Genomic DNA, 21,424 nt, shown 5'->3' on the forward strand with positions numbered 1-21,424 from the left:
GCAGCAATGCAAAGAATGTTGCTCCAGTTTCCACTGCCCTTTTTGCGTGGCCAGCATTTTTAAACCGACCAGACTGGACAGATTCAAATTACATCTGCAAAGTCACTTCAAAAAGGCTGCTGTCCATGGAGGTAAGAACATCTTGTATTATTTGTTAACACATGTAGTGTAAATGTATTATAGTATGAAATTTATGAATACATAGATTTATTCATTTCAGACTCATCTTTTCACAGATGTGGATTGGGCTGTAGCAGAGCACTACATTACACCTATCTATACTGTGCAACTACAGTTTAAAGAAGAGGCGATTATGAAAATCATTTAAAATGTTTGCAAACATAAACAGCATCCCACTTCCACTACAATGCCTTCAACTGTGACAACGCCAGCAATCTCATCGGCCTCTACTGTTTCCTCTGGCAGGGTTCGTATGTGGCCTCTAGTGAAACAAAAAGACGTCCAATTTGCAATAGCGTAATGAATAAAAGGAACCTAATGAAACTCATGGACCGCAAACATACAGAACAACCAATACAAGATATTAATGCATCTTACAAGCGAGTGTATTAAGAAGGCAAATGGCATATCTACTGTTCTTAACATCTAAAAGCAAAAAGGTCACAGTGTTCCTCTTCATGTTCAGAACAAGACATGGGGAGAACATCAAAAAGTCATCTGTGAATCAAATGAGAGCCAAGTTAACATGGAATTTGTACAGAGGAGTTGCCTCTTATCATATCAACGCAAGCATATCAGATCCGTAAGCTACTGCTGAACCAGTCCTCAGTTGAACCAGTCTCCCTGAAGGAAGAAGTTTTATCTGAAACAATGAGAGCAAAGTGGTTCAGTAATGAAAAGAGAAACCTATGCCTTGCTCGACAGCAGCTTGCCAACACTAGCTGTATACCACTGTCTGTTCAAACCTCAATTGGCATCCCTCAAACAAAGAAATTCATTTCAGTTTCTGAGCCAAAAGCATAGTTTTATAACCGATTGGGGCGTATAACTATTGTTTACAACACAAAATTAAACACATGGCACTGTGCCTGTGCCAAATTGCGATGCTCCTGTCTGCATAAATATGTTGCCAAGTGACACAGACCCTGAGATCATCCAGACCATCTTCAGCACTGAAGAATCCCCACACAAACATGCATATTTGTTTTTACACCCTTATTCAGAGCAACTTACATTTATCTCATTTATACATCTAAGCAGTTGAGGGTTAAGAGCCTTGCTCAAGGGCCCAACAGTGGTAGCTTGGCAGTGATGGGGTTTGAATTCGCAACCTTTCAATCAGCAGCCCAACGTCTTAACCACTGAGCCACCATTACCTTTTCAGAAGAAAGGGATGTCACAGATGATAGTCCTGTGTAGTCACCAAAAGTTCTGGGACTTGAAAATATGGTGCATTACATTCTTCAGAACAGGAAGACACCTGCTGTTCTACCAGACAAGTGTTAACTTTGAAATTGCTTTGCTTTTGCTCTGAAATTGTTTGCTAAAGAATACCTGTATTTACTTGAATATTAAGTTTATTTTATACAATTAAAAATATAACATTTCAAATTCAATATTTGTCTTTAATTGAAAATATTTTAAATACGTTTTATATTCTATTAAACATATAACACATCATTCAACAAAGGTGAGCGGAACTTAGGTTGCATCCGAAATGGTATACTACCCTAATACACAGTAGGCGAAAAACGGTACGTCAGAGGGGTAGTATGTCCGAATTCTCAGTAGGCGAGAAATACCCGGATGATGTACTGCTTCCAGCGAGATTTTGCAGTGTGATGGACTGATGGATAGTACGCGTGTCAAAAAATCCCATAGTGCAACGGGGCTGGTGCAGACGAGCTCAGGGGGGAAAAAATGGCGTAAGACAGCACGTCAACTCTTTTAAAGTATTAAACCCTGGTTAAACAGGACTTGTTTAACAATACCCGAATGAATTGTTAACTTGTTGAAGGTTTAAACAAGAAAAAAATCTCCATCATGCCTTAGCCAGCCACGCTAATGGCAACGAATTTACCTCAGCCTGTTAACCCCGCCCACATTGCATCACTAATTCAATTAACTTCCCTGATGTGCATTTTGACGTTACAATCCCTTTAACATTTTTGTGTTTATGATGACATCGAAGGTCACACGACAATGCCAACATGGCGGATGTAGTATGTTCGGGATTGTAGTCATACTACACACACGGCAGTCACTTTTTTTCCAGGGATTTCAGGACAGCGTAACAGATAACGTGTCATCAAGTAGGCGTGGCCTATTTTGAGAATCTGCATAGGTCATGTGAAGTTTGGGAAGAAATGCCATTTGCTGCAGATCTGTCCATGATCACAGGGGTTTTACATTCAACATTCAAAATGAACACCAATGAAAGGAAATGAGGGAGTGAAGTGCACAAATAAGAAATGACAAGCACCCTGTAATTTCTTTGGCATTTCCTAGGAAACGAAACTAGAAAGCTATGCCATTATAAGCGTCAAGTTGAACTCAATGTAAGATGCAAATTTCGATACGTCTTCGAGGGTTTCATGTTTGAAAAATACTAGTGTCATGAAATGTTTGTTTCACTTAAACAATCGGAGCAAAATAAATAGGAGCAGTGGAAGCCCAGCTACTGATCGGAAGGTCATGAGTTCAAACCCCAGCACTGCCAAGCTGCCACTGTTGGGCCCCTGAGCAAGGCCCTTAACCCTCAACTGCTCAGATGTATAAATGAGATAAATCTAAGTTGTTCTGGATAAGTACGTCTACCAAATGCCATGAATGTAAAAATAAATGTAAAAATAAGTCTTACTGCTTTTGCATCAGTTCTATTATGTGTCCTATCAGGGCTGGACTGGGACATAATTTCAGACTGGGAGTCTCACACTCATCCAGCCCACCCCATACACCCACAACAAATTTTTTAATTACTGATAACCCTGTTTATTCTTTATTAAATTAAATTTATTACACACAGTACGGCCATCCCATAAACATACAACCTAGAGGTAGTGAAGCAATCCTAATTTATATCAGCGTACATGGGTATGACAAAAGTTTAACAAACACCAGGAGTGCAAAGCTGCCAGTAACTCTCTACTTTTCACTCACAAATGCCCATTAAATGCAGAAGAGAGGTAAACAAAAGACACTTTTTGGGCATTTTTCATGTACCTGTCACTTCTTCACCAGATCGACTACTATGATCAGAACCGTCTCCACAACTGTTTAACCCCACTGTAATTTGTGAGCACAGAATCTAAATTTCTTTTAGCTAAAAATAAAATATCACATCATGACAATGTGTTTTTTTTTTTTTATTTAGACTTAAAAATATTTAAAATACCTGAAATTTAACCATACTATATTTTATACAAATATATTAAAGCATATTTAATTTCTCTTATTATACCTCGACATGTCAGGTACTCATAGCTTGGAAAAGCGTTTTGTTGTTGTTGTTGTTGTTGCTGTTCTTTGCCCTAGCTGTATTGGTAACTTCAACATTTAAAATAACAACATGGAGAGGGTTCCCTAAATTAACTGTATATAAAATATTATATATTCACACATATATTTACACAGAAAGAACAAAGTTGACAGTTCTATAATGTAGCATTTACAGGAATTAAAAAAAAAAAACTACTAAAAAATAGTTATCGATACATCTGTTTTGTTCTTCATATTACATCGCTGATCCTGAGAATGCCAGAGTAAAAAAAAAAATTTAAAAAAAGTATTGTGAACATGTTCTGTAACCTGTAATTTTTGTAAAAGGGCGTCTTCACCACACCTCCAGAAACGCCCATTTCCTAGGAAACGAAACTAGAAAGCTATGCCATTATAAGCATCAAGTTGAACTCAACGAGGAAAACGAAAGAGAAGGTTACATACAAATACATTCAAACACAGCATGTATACCTATAACGCTCCTGTTCTCCAACTGCACACACTGTACTTGTGAAGACTCCTGAAGATAAAACAGGTAAATAAGCTCCTGTACATTAACTAGATTACACAAGGCTTAGTGCAGACTCTGGATATATTATATATAGCCTACATGGCATATATTCATTGATGTTTTTAATTATTATTATTATTTTTTTAACAACAAAGTACTTTTAGCAATTTTACTGATTATAATAGGACGTAGTTTAATAGGATCACAATAGGATGTTAATTGTTAATAACTGGAATTCTCCTGTGCTTTTTTTGTTATTGTTCTTATTGTTGTTGTTGTTGTTGTTGTTCAATATTTACACAAATATAACAACAAGATCTCCAATGGGATCATTGCAAATACACATCTGTATTATAATAAAGGAACCGGGCAGGTCATACAAGTTTTTATCCCTCTTTGACTGATTAGAAATTAGGGTTAGAAGGTAGCCTAATAAGTTTCTTAGGATTTAAAATTTGTAATATTAATGCTTAGTTATGCCTTCAAATGGAACCACGTTGTAGCTTGATAGTTAAACCTTAGTATACATTTTCCAGTGCACACAATGTACATCGAATAAGGGTGCAGTTCTCTCGAATTCGGCTCTCGGAAGTAGACATGTAGCTTCAAATATCACAGAACCTGACTGTCAGTAGTCACGCCTAAGTGATAATCTTATCATTGGTTTAAAATGTACTAAATAAGTAGGCATAATTATACACCTACATATAGATTTAAACATTCAGACATTAGGGTAATTTAGTGTTGCCAATCCACCGAGCATGTTTCTGAGTGGTGGGAGGAAACCAGAACACTCAACATGTAGTACTCCACACAGACAAGTCTGAGCTCAGGATCCCGACAGGGACAAAAGAGCCGTGAGGCCGTAACACTACCTGCTGCACCATTACGTCACATGTTAAACCTCTGAAAAAAAAACAACAGTATCTTCCTGTTCAAGGTAAGGCTCATGTTCAAGCCAGACCTTTCCCTGCAGTTCAGACCCATATACAGTATACAGTATAGAGTTTCTGTGAAAACTGGCAGATTGTTCATCCTGAAGGTCATCTGCGCTTTTAATTAATTATTTTTGTTGGTAGTCTGCTTCTGCTGGTGTGACTGGTATCTAGATGTTACTTCATTATTAAAGTTTCCTTTACATCAGGGGTGTCCAATTTTATCGTCAAAGGGCCGGTGCGGGTGCAGGTTTTCATTTCAATTAAATTTTATTTCATTTCCAAAAGGAGCCACACCTGATTCCACATGTTTAATCAGCTGCCTTTCAATAGACTCAGGTGGGGCTTCTGCTTGGCTGGAACGAAAACTTGCACCCACACTAGCCCTTTCCGGATGAGAGTGGACACACATGCTTTACATTGTTTGTTTCACCTGTAGACGTTTTCCAGTTATTGCTATGTCACCAAGGAAGGAACACAAAAAGGTAGAAGTTGAAGGAATGAATAACAGCCTAAACCAGCACTATGAGGACAAGGTGCGTCCCTACATTGATCTTGTGGACAAACTTAGAACACTGGGAGTAGAGAAGGACCTGAACTTGCCAGCCATTGCTGTTATAGGTGATCAGAGTTCAGGAAAGAGCTCTGTATTGGAGGCCCTTTCAGGAGTGGCTTTGCCTAGAGGCACAGGTGAGAAAAATGCACACACACACACACACACACACACACACACACACACACACACCAGAGATGCAAACTCAAGTCTGCAACTTGTCACAAAAAAAAGAAAAAAGACTTGCGACACGACTTGGACTCATGAACAACTGACTCGAGACTTGACACGGAGCTGAAGACCGAGGCTCGTGAAAAACACAAGTCGTTTTGGTTTGGCGTTCCCGATTACGTTCTGTCTTTACGACCCCACATGACATCATCAAACACCACATTTTTCTATGCGTTCCTCATTCATTCATTCCCGATCAGTATGTGCTGCAGGAGAAGATATCACAACAATTCATCTCTAAACCCACCAAGCCAGCATTATTATATACTGTACACGTGTGACACATCTGAAAGCACGTTCTCATCACCCATTGGAAAAGTCCTGTTATATAAATGAACAACAAACAATAACGTTAAAGCCGAGTCTTACCTTGTGATAATCTTCGTGTCATTTAATTTGAAAAGCAATCAATCAACCAAAAGGGAAGCTTCGGAGTTACACAACGTACAAAGTAAAGTACAAATGTTTCCTTGTCCTTTTCATGCCCATCCCCCCGTCCCCAAGAGTATTAGCACCATATGCATATAATTTCCAAGTTTACCAAGTTAAATACACTTTGTATGTATACACGGGGGTTTTGTTACTCCCGGCGCTCACTGGAAGACTACCTTACCCATCAGTGCTTGAGAACTACAGCAAACTATGGTAACTCATTGAGGTAAATCTGATAACTTGAGGTAAATACTTCAAAATACACAACACGTTGGCATTTTGAACTAAAATGACAACAAAGAAAAAAACAAAAAAAGTAATATCTTTCTTGAATTTTCTATGAATGATCTGCTTTCTTATAACTATAGTGAGACCTTTTGCATCAAATGTAACAATTTGAAAGTCATAGTTTTTTTATTTTTATTCATGAATGATTTAATTTTGAATGAATAATTTAAATTAAAACAAATGGACGAACAAGACATTCTGTAGACGTAATCAGTTTTAATATTTCAAAATCGATTTAGCCTCATACACCGTTCATTACCATAACTAGCTTAAAGAACTATTTGCTACAAATGGAACAAAATCAAGACTTGAGACTTGACTTGGACTTCAGGGACTTGTGCACATGTCTGACACACACACACACACACACACACACACACACACACTTAAATGCACTCTCATTCATCAGATACAAAGCTTGTTAGAGTATCCATGCTAAACGGCTCCAGTTTGATCTACAGGTATTGTGACACGCTGCCCTTTGGTGTTGAAACTAAACAGGACTGAAAAGGGTACCACATGGTCTGGACTTCTCACATTCAAGGGCCAAGAAAAGAACCTTCTCAAGCCATTAGATGTGGGGAATGCTGTTTCAAATGGTCTGTATTTCACACTTTAGGAAAAAAAAGAAGTAATACCTCGAACAATAGGGTTTGCACACTTACACAGAGAATATAAATGTGTGCTGTTTTCTATAGCTCAGAACGTCTTGGCTGGAGAGGGGAAGGGAATCAGCCAGGAGATGATCTCTCTGGAGATAAAATCCAGTGAAGTTCCTGATCTCACCCTCATTGACCTGCCAGGCATTGCCAGGGTGGCAACAGGAGACCAGCCGTTTGACATTGAGAAGCAGGTGAGACAAAATTGAGAAATGTGGGTTATACTCCTTCTGTTTTAAGACATTTACATTTTTTTTTATACAAATGAAATAGCACCTACTACTCTAGCGTAATTTTTTTTGTTCTCCTGCCTTTGCTCTGATAGTTATTGTACATAGTGTTAGTGACTTTAACTCTCTCGCGCTCTCTCACTATTTCAATAGGAACGACTGTACACTTGCTCATTCATGCAATTATCCAACCAGTCAATCATGTGGCACAATGTATAAGATCATACAGATACAGGTCAAGAGCTTTAGATCATACATCAGAATGGGGGAAAAGTGTGATCTCAGTGACCTTGATTGTGGTATGGTTGTTGATGTCAGATTGAATAATTCAAAAACAGCTGATTTCTTGGGATTTTCATAAACATTAGTCTAAGACTGTACACAGAATGGTGCAGAAAGAAGGAAAAAACAGTTCTGAGAGTAGACATGTCTTGTTGATGAGAGCGGTCGTACGAGAATGGCCAGACTGGTGTGACCTGACAGGAAGGCTACGGACAATGCTAGTCAAAATCACAGAGATCAGATTTTCTCCCGTATTCTTATATTTGATCTGAACATTAACTGAAGCTCTTGATCTGTATTTGCATGATGTTTTGCATCACACTGCTGCCACATGATTGGCTGATTAGATCAGAACTGCATAAATTAGTAGGTGTACAGGTGTTCCTAATAAAGTGCTCTCATAAAAACTGCTAACTAAGAGACTAAGAGGCTGTAATCAAGACCACCACTGTCAAATCTAAGACAAGTCAAAGACCAGGACTAGCTAAATGCAAGTCAAGTGGTCGAGGCCAAGTCAAGATCGAGTCCAAATAAATGCAAGACCAAGTCAAATTATAGCCCAAATATAATCTAATCACTTTGGAGGCCAAGTCTTTACTTCAGTTGCTTATATGTCGGATCAGTAGATTGCCGAATTTGTCTTGAGAATGACCTAGAATCTTCCAGAATCATTCTAGATTTACAATATGCCTAGTTACTGTATATGCCAAGATTTAGGTCAAGCGTTGCTTTCTCTTTTTTCCAATCAATTATAGTACCTCAATATTGGAACGTCAAAACTTCTTAAAAACATTTCTTCACTCAGGTAGAACCATAAAATACTACGGATGAAATTCTACCTTCTTGATGAACTTAGCTTTAATCATTTCATTTCTTTTTTAAAAAAATAAATAGGGAATCGTCTCAAATTTGCATTTCATTTGTTGAACAGATCAAAGATCTCATCGAGAAATTCATTAAGAGACAAGAAACTATTAGCTTGGTGGTTGTGCCTGCAAACATTGACATTGCCACCACTGAGGCACTGCAGATGACAAACAAAGTGGATCCAAATGGGCAAAGGACTCTGGGTAATATAGCTCATACATGTTTAAGCTTTGACTAGAAGGTGACATATATATGAAATATATGCGATTCATTTGTACAGGCATCCTTACCAAGCCTGACTTGGTGGATAAAGGTGCAGAGGAGAGTGTTGTAAATACAGTAAATAACCAGGTGATCCCACTGAAGAAGGGCTACATGATCGTGAAGTGCCGTGGCCAGCAAGACATCAATGAGAATCTGAGTCTGTCTGCAGCTCTCCAAAAAGAGCAAGTCTTTTTTCAGGAGCATCAACATTTCAGGCAAGAGATATTTGTTATGGAAAGCCAAAAGGTCAAATGTATATCAATAACTGTAGTTAAGGATTAAATATCTTATATTAAATTTTATTATGAGTGACATTATTGAGATCCATGCCATAAATTTGGGGTAGTGTTTGAACAAAAACGGCTTTTTTAGAGTAGAATTTGGCTTAATGTTAGTCTCCGAGTTTGATTTTAGACATATTTTATGGTACAAAATGACATCTAAATAGAGTCTCTCTCTCTCTCTCTCTCTCTCTCTCTCTCTCTCTTATTTTTTTTACTTTTTGTCTTAGACCTCTCTTGGAGGAAGGCAAAGCCACAGTGCCTGTACTTGCAGAGAGACTGACCAGGGAACTGGTAGAACACATTAATGTTAGTGAGCTCACAAAACCCAGTAACGTCCTTTGTGTTCTGTATTTTCCATAACCGATTGACAAATTTTCTTTCTTTCATTCATTCATTTTTTGTTTGTCATCTTTAGAAGTTACTCCCACAGTTGCACAAACAAGTTGAGGCCAAATTGGAGAAAACAGTTAATGATTTGAGAAGGCTTGGAGATGGAGTTCCTCAAGAGGAACATGAGAGAAACAACTTTCTTATTGGGGTGAAAAAAAAAAAAACTTGTATGGAGATTAAAAACATCATTGTTTTTCTTCAATTGTGTTTATGTTTGACCGATTGGTTTTGGTATTTAACAGAAAATCAGTGACTTCAACAAAGTCCTTACAGATGTGATGAGGGCAGAGGAAGACACCAAAAACTCAGAGCCCAAAGTTTTTACTAAAATCAGGAAAGAGTTTGGAAAATGGAAACATCACCTGGATGACAAGACTATCAGACGTGAGTTAGTCTCAGTAGGTCCCAGGTGGTATTTAGTAGATGACATAAATTAATTAAGAAAGCAAATATCTGTGGAATAAAATAATTAATTCTTTAAATACCTTTTTTAGCGGTTTTGACTTTAGCGGTGACCAGATTTTAAAATGACATGTTTACTTGCATGCAAATAACACACCAATTCCATTTCAGGAAAGCGTGCCATTTTAAAAACTAATATGTAATATATAGAAATGTCAAAAGTTTGTCACACAAGTACAGTCTATGATGCGTGCCTGAGAGTTTGCTCCATATTAGCCATATGTTTATTTAATATGTACAAAAGAATATGAACATTATGAACCATATGTTTTTGTGTTCAGACTGAAGAAACACCTTCCTGCTCACACTGAATATGCCAAAAAACAAATAATAATAAAAAAAAAAACACACATTTGAGGTTCTTGTTTGATCAAAACCTTAAAGACCTTTCAGGATTGTCTTACAGTATTTTCCAGGCCTGTGTCTTCTCAATCATGTTTCTTTCTCTAGTTGAGGAAACCCTCCGGGATGAAGTTGAAGAGTACACCAAGACCTGTAGGGGAAAGGAGCTTCCTGGATTTGTTAATTACAGAACGTTTGAAAACATTGTCAAGAAACATGTACAGGAACTGGAGGAGCCTGCTATAGAATTACTGAGAGACATCATTGGTAAATACTGCACCAACAACTGAACCAACCGTGTTCACTTTCACTCTGATGAGACCGACACATTTAGGGCACTGCCTGTTGTGTAAAGGGGTATGTTGTCTATATGATCTTCCCTGAATGAAATCATGAAATACTAACCCCATCTAAATTTGATGTACTGTAATTAAAATTGTATTTTAACCGAAGGATGGACTACGATTAGGCATCTCAAGAGCTTTTAGTAAACCTGCCTATGATCTAAAGGCATATATTTACAACACAAGGATGTTTTTAGCTGTTATCTACGCCAAAGAAAAACAAATCAGCTAGCGCAGGGGTCGTCAACTGGTGGACCGTGGTCCATCTGTAGAACCAGTAAACTATTTTAAAGGTCTGAACTCAGTACTTGAAAAAATGACCGTAGCAGTGTTGATAAACGTTGTCGGGGGGAAAAAAAACCTGCCTGTAGTTCTGTGACTCTAGTTTTCTACGCTGTAAAACCAGATAAGTTCATTTAACTCAAAAAATTTGAGGTAAATCAATTTCTTTAAGCCAAATACAATTAAATATAACAAAAATTTAACTCAAACTTATATTTAAGTGTATTTGGCTTAAAGAAATTGATTTATCAACTTAAAAATTTTGAAGTAATGTTTCCTCAAATTTCTTGAATTAAATGAACTTATCCGGTTTTACAGGGTACACATGAACAAGCTCAACTTCTGTAGTAGATCCTCTGTTGTGGCTAATCCAGTTATATGCATTTTTTTATACACACTTTGGACCAGAAACGTTTGGGTTACGCATGTAATCCTGTTCCCTGAGAAGGGAACGAGACATTGCGTTTAGCATAACAGTATAGGAGCACCTCTCACGTGCGACCGGCATCTGAAGCTTGTGTAAAATCATGCCTATTTATAGACCGGCCATGATCAGGTGATGTGGCAATTAAGCGCGTCACATGATATATATATGGCACCTGTGAACCGTGCCATCAGCCTCTATTATCTGAAGCGAAGACGCAATTCACAGGTCTGCCCTGGTATGACAAAGCTATGCAACGTCTCATTCCCTTCTCAGGGAACAGGGTAACCCAGACATTCCCTTTCAAATGGAACTTCGACGTTGCGTTTAGCATAACACTATGGGAATGAGAATACCCACTCCGTCATCCCGTGGGTACGGCCTGTTCAAGCTCCCAAAGACCCAAGCCCGAGAGCCACTGTAAGACACTCGAGCCCGGGGTGGAATGAATATCCAGGCTGGGATATCGAATGAATGTGTGTGGCATAGACCACCCTACAGCAGCACACACATCCTGTAAGGATACAACTTTGGACAAAGCCTTCTCAGAGGCGACCGTCCTAGTGGAATGAGCCCTTATGCCCAGAGGCGTAGCGAGACCGCGTGCCTCATAAGCAATAGAGATTGCTTCCACTATCCAATTAGAGATGCGCTGCTTTGACACAGCATCACCTCTACTGTCGCTGCCAAAGCAGACAAGCAGCTGCTCTGCCTTATGCCACTGGTCGGAGCAGTGGACGTAAGTACAGAGAGCCCTTACTGGACACAGCAGGTGCATTCTCTCTTGTTCCGGTGTGGGGAATGGAGGAGGGCAGAAAACCTGCAACACCACAGGGTGGGCAGCCGATGTAGGCACCTTAGTAATATAACCCGGCATAGGATACAGGAAGGCCTTGGCAAATCCAGGGGCAAAGTCAAGGCAGGAAGGGGCAACAGAGAGAGCTTGTAGATCTCCTACTCACTTGAGAGATGTCAGGGCCAGCAGAAGAGCTACCTTTAGAGTCAGAAGCTTCTCAGAGGCTGACTCTAAGGGCTCAAATGGGGCCCCTGACAGACCCTCCAGGACCACAGAAAGGTCCCAGGAAGGTATGCATGGCCTGCAGATGGGCCTCAGCCGCCTGACACCACACATGAACCTTGAAGTTAGAGGATGTTGCCCCACAGAGGCTCCATCAACACAGGCATGGCTGGCTGAAAGGGCAGCCAGGTAAACCCTGATTGTAGAAGGAGCCCACCCCGCTGAGAAACATTCCTGTAAGAACTCCAGGACTGTAGCTATTGCGCAGTTCACTGGGTCTACAGTGGATCTCTGAGAATGGGAATCTCCCAAGGAGTGCCATCTAGCAGGGATATTATCTCTGAGAACCATATTAGAGCTGGCCAATAAGGTGCTACTAGCAGCAGGCATAGACTGTCTTGGCGAACTCTCGCTAGAACTTGTGGGAGCAGAGCAATCAGGGGAAAGCATACAGATGTGACCTCGGCCACATGTGCACCATCTTCACCACCCCAACTTCTCAGCCACCACTGAACGGTTTCCTGTGCAATAGCCCCATAAGCTCCAATAGTCTCCCACGATAAAGTCTCTCCAGCTTTATCTTTATCTTCTCTCACTCATATTTTTCTCTCTCGCTCATTCCCCCTTTTTTTCTTATGTTTTTTTATAGGGATAGAAAAGTCCAGAGATTTAGAGAAAAGATAGAAAGGATATAAAGCGTCTTTTTGTTTCTTTACACAAACAACCGACACGCAGCCTTTCGCTGAAGATAATAAAGGCTGATGGCATGGTTCACAGGTGCCATATTTATATCACGCGACCCACTTAATTGCCACGTCACCTGATCATGGCAGGCCTATAAATAGGCATGATTTTACACAAGCTTCAGGGAACTAGAAACTTGAGTTTTCACAGGCTTTCATTGATAATTTTTTGTACCTGGGCTGATTAATGAACTGAACTGCTTCTTTAAAGTGATGACAAAAACAGAAAAAAAATTTATACAAGACTACACAAAGAAGTGCGTTTGTTCTCTGTGCACCAAATTCATAACAACTGTCTGTCTTTCTTATAGCCATAAAATAATCATTAATGGTTAATTATTAAAAGTGAACTACTGTCACATTTCAGTCAATTAGCTGCTTTTTCAGACCTGTGTAAGTATATATTTTATGTAACTGGACTTTCAAACATTTTATCGGGCCCAGGATCTCCATGGCACAAAATGGCGTACTCAAACAAAGGAATCATTTTAATCTTTCAGCTTTCTCTTCTTCTCAATTGTGTCTTCTATCTTCAACTTAGGTTCTTTTCTCTTCCCTGACCAAGCCTTAATTCTCTAGTCACTTCTTTCTTCTGCTTTTCTTTTCAGTTCCTTTTCTAATTCTTTTTAATACTTATTTCCTGTTTTCTTTCACCCTTACCTCAAGCAAAGTCCTGACATACCGTACCAGTCATCCCTCTATGAAGGTGTGATGAAGGGTTGTGTTATAGGCTGGCTTTAAGTATCCTGCCTGGCAGGTGCAGGCAATTCAAGTTAATCAGCCTGGAGTATTTTGGGCAACCGAGTTCTCCAATATGGCCGCTCTCACTGGGCACTGCTGTCTCACTCTTCTGGTATGGTGTAGCATGGTCTTTTACATAAAGAAATGACCAGTACAAATATACAATTGTTATATCTTGGTTAGAACCCATTTAATTTGAAGACTTTTTGAAGTGTTTCTTGTTATTTGTTGTACACGTTTACATCCAGAACAGATATGTTGAATGAGTCAGTGCACAAGTCTGCCATAATATGCTCATCAGGTTACAATTTCCTGACTGTCTTTGTTATTTTCTCTCATTTCTGTAAGGAATTGTTCACTCCTGTGTGAACAAGGTGGTCAGCTCCCATTTTGAGGCCTTTCCCAACCTGCTGAGGGCAGCTAAAGAGCCGATCGAGGATCTGCTTGAGCAGGAGCATGGAAAAGCCCTAGAGACGGTAAAATCTCAATTTAAAATGGAGAAGATTGTGTATTCACAAGATCACCTCTACAGCCGCCAGCTAGAGGCCGTCAAACTGAAACCAGAGCCGACCAAGCAGATGTTTAACTCAAGAGGTCACCTCATCTCAAAGACAGTGAGTGCTGACGTCAGGGAGATGGCACAGCACCTAAACGCCTATTTCATGGTATGCAATCATTAAAGCTACTATTTCCACGAAAATATAGGCTGTCTACTTGATCTGTCAACTATTATGGTCTGTGTGTGTGTGTGTGTGTGTGTGTGTGTGTGTGTGTGTGTGTATCAGATCACCTCTGACCGTCTGGCCAACCAGGTGCCCCTTATAGTGCAGTACCATGTGCTGGACCAATACTTTTCTCAGCTTCAGGCCGCAATGTTGCGCATGATCGGATCCCGGAACGCCGAGAAGCTTATCCGAGAGGATTCTGGTGTAGCTCATCGTAGGAGGAGCTTGAAGGACCGTCTGGAACGTCTTAAAAAAGCACGCCAGCTCTTGTCCAAGTTCTTAATGTCTGTCTCATAACTGAATTCGAATTATTAAGCATCATTAGAAGGATGAAGGATTAGAAAGACGACCTTAAGGCAGTAGACTTTCATTGTTTGCATTGTTTTATTCACAATACTGTAACTTTTGTCTGTTTTGTTAGAGTTAGCTAAAACATATTACATGTATGTGTAAATATATATATATATATATATATATATATATATATATATATATATATATTATTACATGTTAGTTATGTTATTAAATTATGTTAATGTTACAGTGCTATTACATGTTAACTTAAAAATGTTACATAGGGTTTAAAGGTTTGAATCGCATGTTTCGTCATTCTACTTAAATAAGTGGTATAGAAAATGGATGTTTACATGTTTATGATACAGCAATTTGGAGTCCAGAGAATAGAACTTTATCCAACCATGTTTTACTTTCTGGTGTATGTATTTGTGTGGACAATGTGGTGTGTGTGAATTGTGTTTCCACAATTTGTGATTAGTGTTGTGATTGTTTCACATCACCTTGTCACATCACTGTTAGCCCTAAATTGCCCCTGTCCCAACTTTTTTGGAACATGTCGCATCGCATGCATTCATTTCAAAATTATCTTCAGAAGAACTATGCAGTTGATTAGATAAAACATCGAATACCTCGTCTTTATGTGTTATATTTTTTAAGTCAAAGTACATTTACAAATCACTCCTCTTTGTTTTTATTAGCATTTTCCATACTGTCCCAACTTTTTCGGAATTGGGGTTGTACATTCTGACACTGTCTGTCTGTGTAGTCCTAAGTAAGAGCTTTTAAAATGAGGTTAACACTGTTAGCAGTGTCTGCCATGCCAAGCTAAAAAAAAAAAAAAGCAGCTAGACCTATAAATAAAAAAATATATTAAACATAACTTATATACTTGCAATTTATTGACAATATTTACAAACATGAGGGCGCACGGTGAATTAGCGGTTAGCGTGTTTGCCCCACACCTCCAGAGTTGGGGGTTCGATTCCTAGTTGTACTATGTACTAGTTGTGAAAAACTGTTATAGATTAGGTTACTCGACTGATGACGGCTCTGAGCATTCAGAGAGTCTGACTGGCATCGATATATTTATGTTTGAGATGTCAGTCCTGCTCATTTACATTTCAATGACTGGCAAAACCCATCCTGAAGCACTCATTCACTCATTGACTCATTTGGGGGGTTCCTCCGGGTACACCAATTTCCTCCCGCAGTCCAAAGACATTTATTTAGCATCTCTAAACTGTCCATAATGTGTGATTGTGCCCTGCGATGGGTTGGCACCCCATACAGGGTATCCCCAGAGACAGGCTCCAGGCTCCCCGTGACCCTATGATACAGAAAATTGATGGATTTTAATAAGATTTTAACAGGCGTAGTCTTAAAGCAATCGTCTGTGATACAGATACACCAAGGTAGAAAAGTCAAAAGAAGTACAGTCAATATAATCGAATGCATTTGACTAAAAGGAGCGTGGCATCAGCCTATCTCCATAACTGAATCACTCCTGCTGTGGTCAGGTTAAACGCCACGACATCCTCTAACCACTAGGTGTCACTACAGCGCTGAGTACAGGATTGAAATATAGCAGAGGAAGAATTTACCGTAATATTTGGACGATACGAGCAACTTCTTGCTACAATCCGTAGACCGTGTTGTAGATATAAAACTAATTCGTTTCTATACGGTGTTTTAAGTTAGAAATATTTATAGAGAGAAATATATTGAGATATATATATATATATATGGTTTGACCTTGTACGAGTTTACCAAGCGTGTTTGAAGTTTATTATTATTATTATTATTATTATTATTATTATTATTATTATTGTGAAGATGTTGGCGGTTCGCTCACTGGTCTGCAGGCCCTACACCTTTCTGCTGAAGCCTTCTGCTCAGACGGGAGCTGTGGGCTTCATCCACACCAGTGCCAAGTTCAGCAGTGCCAAAGTAGCAGTGGTGAGTCCTGGGTCAGCTGGTGCAGTTTATAAACTGTCACATGATCTCGAAATATCCGAATAAAGTATTTATAATACAGAAATTTCGACCTGAGAAGAGCTTTAATCAGCTCATTATTATCATGTGAAGGTTTCCTGAGGCTTTAATCTCTCAGTCTGGTTCAGTACACAACCACAGTCACGGGGAAGATGGAAGTAAATGCTGCATTTCATTTGGAAATCAAGGTTCCAGAGTCTGGTGGAAGAGTGGAGAGGAACAGAATCCAAGCTGCTTGAAGTCCAGTGTGAAGTTTCCACAGTCAGTGATGATTTGGGGTGTCGTGTCATCTGCTGGTGTCGGTCCACTGTGTTTTCTCAAGTCGAGAGTCGATGCAGCGTCTACCAGGAGATTTTAGAGAACTTCATGCTTCCATCTGCTGACGAGTTTTATGGAGATGCTGATTTCCTTTTCCAGCAGGACTTGGTACCTGCCCACAGTGCCAAAACTTCTAGTAACTGGTTTACTGACCGTGGTGTTACTGTGCTTGATCGTCCAGCTGACTCGCCTGACACGAACCCCATAGAGAATCTCTGAGAGACACCAGACCCAACAATACAGACGAGCTGAAGGCTATCAAAGCAACCTGGACTTCCAGAACACCTCAGCACTGCCACAGGCTGATCGCCTCCATGCCACGCCTCACTGATGCAGTAATTCCTGCAAAAGGATTAAAGCCCTGACCGAGTATCAGCGCATAAATTAACATACTGTTCATCAGGTCGACATTTCTGTATTATAAATTCTTTACTCGAATATTTGAGATACTGGATGTTTGATTTCCGTGAGCTGTAAGCCGTAATCATCGAGATTAAAACAAAAAAAAGGCTTGAAATATTTCACTTCAAGTGTAATGAATCTACAATATATGAAAGTTACAGGAAAAAAATTTACTTTTCGACGATGTTCTAATTTTTTGAGATGCACCTTTATGTATGAGGATGGGTTCTTGTGCTTGACCTAAACATTCCTGCAGCTCTGCGTGAGACATGCAGACAGACATATGATCAAAACTTTAACTTGGACGCACATTTTGAACAGCGCTCGGAGCGCTACCAGGGCTGTTTTAGAGATATGAGTAGAGGTAATTCATTGTCACTGGTCTAGCTGTCTAAATATACATTATATTGTAGCCAAAGGTTTGTTTACACCTGACCATCACACCCATACGGTACGTTGTTCTAACCCAATCTATTGCCACAATTGTCTTTGTATGCTGTAGCGTTACAGTTTCCCTTCACCGGAATTAAGACGCCTGAACATGTTCCACCACGTCAGTGCTCCGGTCCACAAAGCAAGCTCCGTAAAACAAAATGGTTTGCCAAGTTTGGAGTTGAAGATCTCGAGTGTCCTGCACAGAACCCTGACCTCAATCTCACCGAACACCTTTAGGACAAACTGGAACGTCGACTGAACCCCAGAACTCCTCACTCGACATCAGTACCTGTCCTCACTAATGTTCTTGTAGCTGATTGATCACAAATCCCCACAGCTACGCTCCAAGATCTAGTGGAAATCCTTCCCAGAAGACTGGAGGGTATTATAACAGGAAAGGGGGAATAAATCTGGAATATTATGTTCAAAAAGCACATATGAAGGAGTGATGGTCAGGTGTCCACAAACTTTTGGCCATGTGGTGTATTTTGCCAGAAGTGAAATTTATGCAAAGCTCAGACATCCTGGTCGCAATGTCCGTCGTGGAACCCCTTCTGTCAGCTTTCAAAGGCATTCTTCTGTGTTTGCCGTGAGATATTGTCCTTCAACTACCAAGATCTCGCTCAATGAGACATGTTAATGAATACCCAATTGGGCATTTACGCACAAATTCAATTCCTTGAATAGTATTCATAATATTTTCCATGCCAATAAAGCAACCTTTGACTTTGACTTGACTTACGAGCGCACGCGAGAGAGAGATTATTAGGTATACTTTTTATCCTACGGTGCTTTAAAAGGGTTTCCATTGTGATCAAGCAGGGACTAGCAGTGACGATATACCTAAATGGACAGCTAGAAGGTAACACGGGCATGAGGGCATCCTGGAAGATAAATGAAGTGTTGTATTTCACCTTGTATCAATGTTACTATTGGCACCCTTTATACTGTATGGATCACTCCTATGGATTGTCATTGGACTTCACCTTCTGACTGTCCTGGTTTCCAGGTGCTGTCTGGATGTGGAGTGTATGATGGTACAGAGATCCATGAGGCGTCAGCGTGAGTATCGGGCTGCAACCAGAACCTCATGCTGCCAAACATCAAGATAATAACCGAATATTATTTCACACATTTCCATGTCCACGCTGTGTAGATAAACATACTACTAGGAGTCCAGTACTATCTGGAATGTTATTGAGGTTTTGGAAATAGTCTCTCTGCTCCAATGAATTTTTAAGCCTGCATGAATCACCGCTACGAATTCTATAGGACATATTCACTCAGAAATATGTATGCGTACAGAATCCTTGTGCATCTGAGTCGCGGTGGTGCAGAGGTCCAGATGTATGCTCCCGATGTGGCTCAGATGCATGTTATAGACCACAGCAAGGGGCAGCCTTCAGAGGAGTCCAGGTAATCAACAGAGAGGAGATTCTACACCGTGACTGCCTTCGGTCTTCTCTTTAACTCTGCTTCTTATTGTATTTTCATAATCCTGTATGGTGTGCAGGAACGTCCTAGCTGAGTCAGCTCGCATCGCCAGGGGTAACATCACTGACCTGGCTAAGCTGAGTGCCACTAACCACGATGCAGTCATCTTCCCTGGAGGCTTTGGAGCTGCTAAAAATCTGTAAGGGGAGCTAGTTCGATTCATGTTTTGAGTTTGCAGACATTCTAGCAGACATATCTATACGCTAGCAATCTCCTTAACGTGTTTCCAAAGCTCCATGATTATGACTTTATCAGGTCGACGTTTGCTGTCGACGGAAGTGACTGTGCCGTGAATAAGGAGGTGGAACGTGTCTTGAAGGACTTCCATAAAGCAGGCAAGCCTATTGGGTAAGTAAGCTGATGTTTTATTTCCTCCCACACTGGAAGGATATTTCCTTGTGATTAGTTTTTGCCCTGCTAAACCACCTTTAGGCTGTTGTAGTTGTCCAGTTGTGGCGTGCAGCGCTTATGTTGTTCTCCCATGGTTTCCAGATTGTGCTGTATCTCTCCGGTGCTAGCAGCGAAGGTGCTCCCCGGTGTGGAAGTGACCGTGGGCCACGAGGAAGAGGAAGGGGGAAAGTGGCCATACGCCGGCACTGCTCAGGCCATCACTGCGCTCGGGGCCAAACACAAAGTCAAAGACGTCACCATATCCTTCTTCGCACATGTCAGATGTTGTGTTCTTTCATTTTTAATGCCTTTACATTTCATCTCCTCTCCTCTCAAGAGATTTATTTACTAGGAAATTTGACTATGGTAATATTTCACAACTGGTAAACACTTAGCCTTAACCTTTGACCCTCACGAGGCACATGTTGACCCAAAGAATAAAGTGGTGACCTCTCCTGCGTTCATGTGTGACACGGCGTTGCACCTGATCTTTGACGGGATTGGTTCCATGGTCAGAGACATCCTGAAGCTGACTGGGAAATAAGTGGCGCACGGCTTCCTTCAACAAGCCTTAGACTCTTTGTGGTTTATTATTTGCAAAAAGAATATTTTTCTTCATATCGCAGAGTGATATGTGAATAAAGTTTTAGCTCACGTCTAAACAGAACTCCAGCATGATTAAAGTGACAGACATCATTAATCAAAAGCCTATCTCCGCATCGTTTTAGTTCTTCATAATGTCCACTAGATGGTGCAGTGTCACAACCAGACTGGCTCTGAGAACGCCACTGCTGGAACTAGAGTAAACCAGTATTTTTTAAATGAAAAAAATATGCTTTATTTCAACAGTTTTTGATCTCATTTGTTTGTACACAAAATTAAAACAGTTTTTTTTTTTTTGTTGCGTGTGGAATTATGAAATGTCATTTTAGAATCTGATTAAAATAATAAAAGGGGGAAAATGGTGTTTTAATTCATCTTTTAATATCAAGTCATTATGTATCTGAGAGAAAAGGAAAAAAAAAACCTTCCTGGATTTCTGTGTAACTTTACATGGTCTTGCACTGTGTATCATTGTGTGTTGTAGGTGAGCCGTGTCAAAAGATAAGACACAGGAAGAGCAAATGTGGTTGACAATGGAGCTCAAGAAAAGATCTGACGATGTGAGAACTGCAATACGTACACGAATGTAATATGTTAATATCCAATATGCTTACAATTAAAGTTATTTTTCCTTGTTCAAACATTGTTTTTGTTTGTTTTATGGGTATTATAATGCATTGTGCCCGAGTCTGAGACTGGCTCTAGTCATTAGGTTTCTCCACTCACAGCCACTAACCTCATACACATGTTGCACATCACTGTCATAAACATTTGGAAACTCATCAGCATGATGGTTTGAAAGGAAAAATGCTATCTACACGAATCAGTAGATTTCAATAATGCTAAAGGATAAACAGTTGTGCCCAAAAGTTTGCGTGTCCCTTGCAGAATCTGCTAAATCTTAATAGTGTTAGCAAAATAAGACGGATGATAAAATTCCCATGTTGTTGTTTATTTAGTCCTGTCCTGAATAAACTATTTCACATAACAGATGTTTACATACCGTCCACAAGACAAGATAATAGCT

General features: G+C 39.9%; 2 protein-coding genes across 2 annotated transcripts; both read left to right on the plus strand.

Annotated features, from left to right (window-relative positions):
- Positions 1-5,402: 5,402 nt before the first annotated feature.
- On the plus strand, positions 5,403-14,820 carry LOC128609208 (interferon-induced GTP-binding protein Mx-like). Its single transcript, XM_053627684.1, has 11 exons — positions 5,403-5,595; positions 6,871-7,008; positions 7,108-7,262; positions 8,512-8,650; positions 8,728-8,926; positions 9,223-9,301; positions 9,411-9,533; positions 9,628-9,769; positions 10,298-10,456; positions 14,090-14,406; positions 14,527-14,820. The coding sequence occupies exons 1-11, from the start codon at positions 5,406-5,408 to the stop codon at positions 14,761-14,763; spliced, it is 1,878 nt and encodes a 625-aa protein (XP_053483659.1). The 5' UTR covers positions 5,403-5,405; the 3' UTR covers positions 14,764-14,820.
- A 1,570-nt stretch (positions 14,821-16,390) lies between these two features.
- gatd3 (glutamine amidotransferase class 1 domain containing 3) lies at positions 16,391-21,142 on the plus strand. The gene is made up of 7 exons (XM_053627685.1): positions 16,391-16,719; positions 18,920-18,972; positions 19,216-19,326; positions 19,424-19,543; positions 19,660-19,752; positions 19,897-20,052; positions 20,209-21,142. The coding sequence occupies exons 1-7, from the start codon at positions 16,597-16,599 to the stop codon at positions 20,336-20,338; spliced, it is 786 nt and encodes a 261-aa protein (XP_053483660.1). The 5' UTR covers positions 16,391-16,596; the 3' UTR covers positions 20,339-21,142.
- Positions 21,143-21,424: the final 282 nt, after the last annotated feature.

Source organism: Ictalurus furcatus, chromosome 6 (assembly GCF_023375685.1).
Source record: "Ictalurus furcatus strain D&B chromosome 6, Billie_1.0, whole genome shotgun sequence".
NCBI classification, from domain to species: domain Eukaryota; kingdom Metazoa; phylum Chordata; class Actinopteri; order Siluriformes; family Ictaluridae; genus Ictalurus; species Ictalurus furcatus.

Bases quoted from the DNA above. Each gene is read 5' to 3' on its own strand.
- LOC128609208 (XM_053627684.1), top strand. From the start codon at position 5,406: ATGAATAACAGCCTAAACCAGCACTATGAGGACAAGGTGCGTCCCTAC. The intron at 7,009-7,107 runs GTCTGTATTTCA...TGTTTTCTATAG, and splicing joins GGGGAATGCTGTTTCAAATG to CTCAGAACGTCTTGGCTGGA. The intron at 9,302-9,410 runs GTTAGTGAGCTC...TGTCATCTTTAG, and splicing joins AACTGGTAGAACACATTAAT to AAGTTACTCCCACAGTTGCA.
- gatd3 (XM_053627685.1), top strand. From the start codon at position 16,597: ATGTTGGCGGTTCGCTCACTGGTCTGCAGGCCCTACACCTTTCTGCTG. The intron at 16,720-18,919 runs GTGAGTCCTGGG...CCTGGTTTCCAG, and splicing joins GCAGTGCCAAAGTAGCAGTG to GTGCTGTCTGGATGTGGAGT. The intron at 20,053-20,208 runs CATATCCTTCTT...CTTTGACCCTCA, and splicing joins CACAAAGTCAAAGACGTCAC to CGAGGCACATGTTGACCCAA.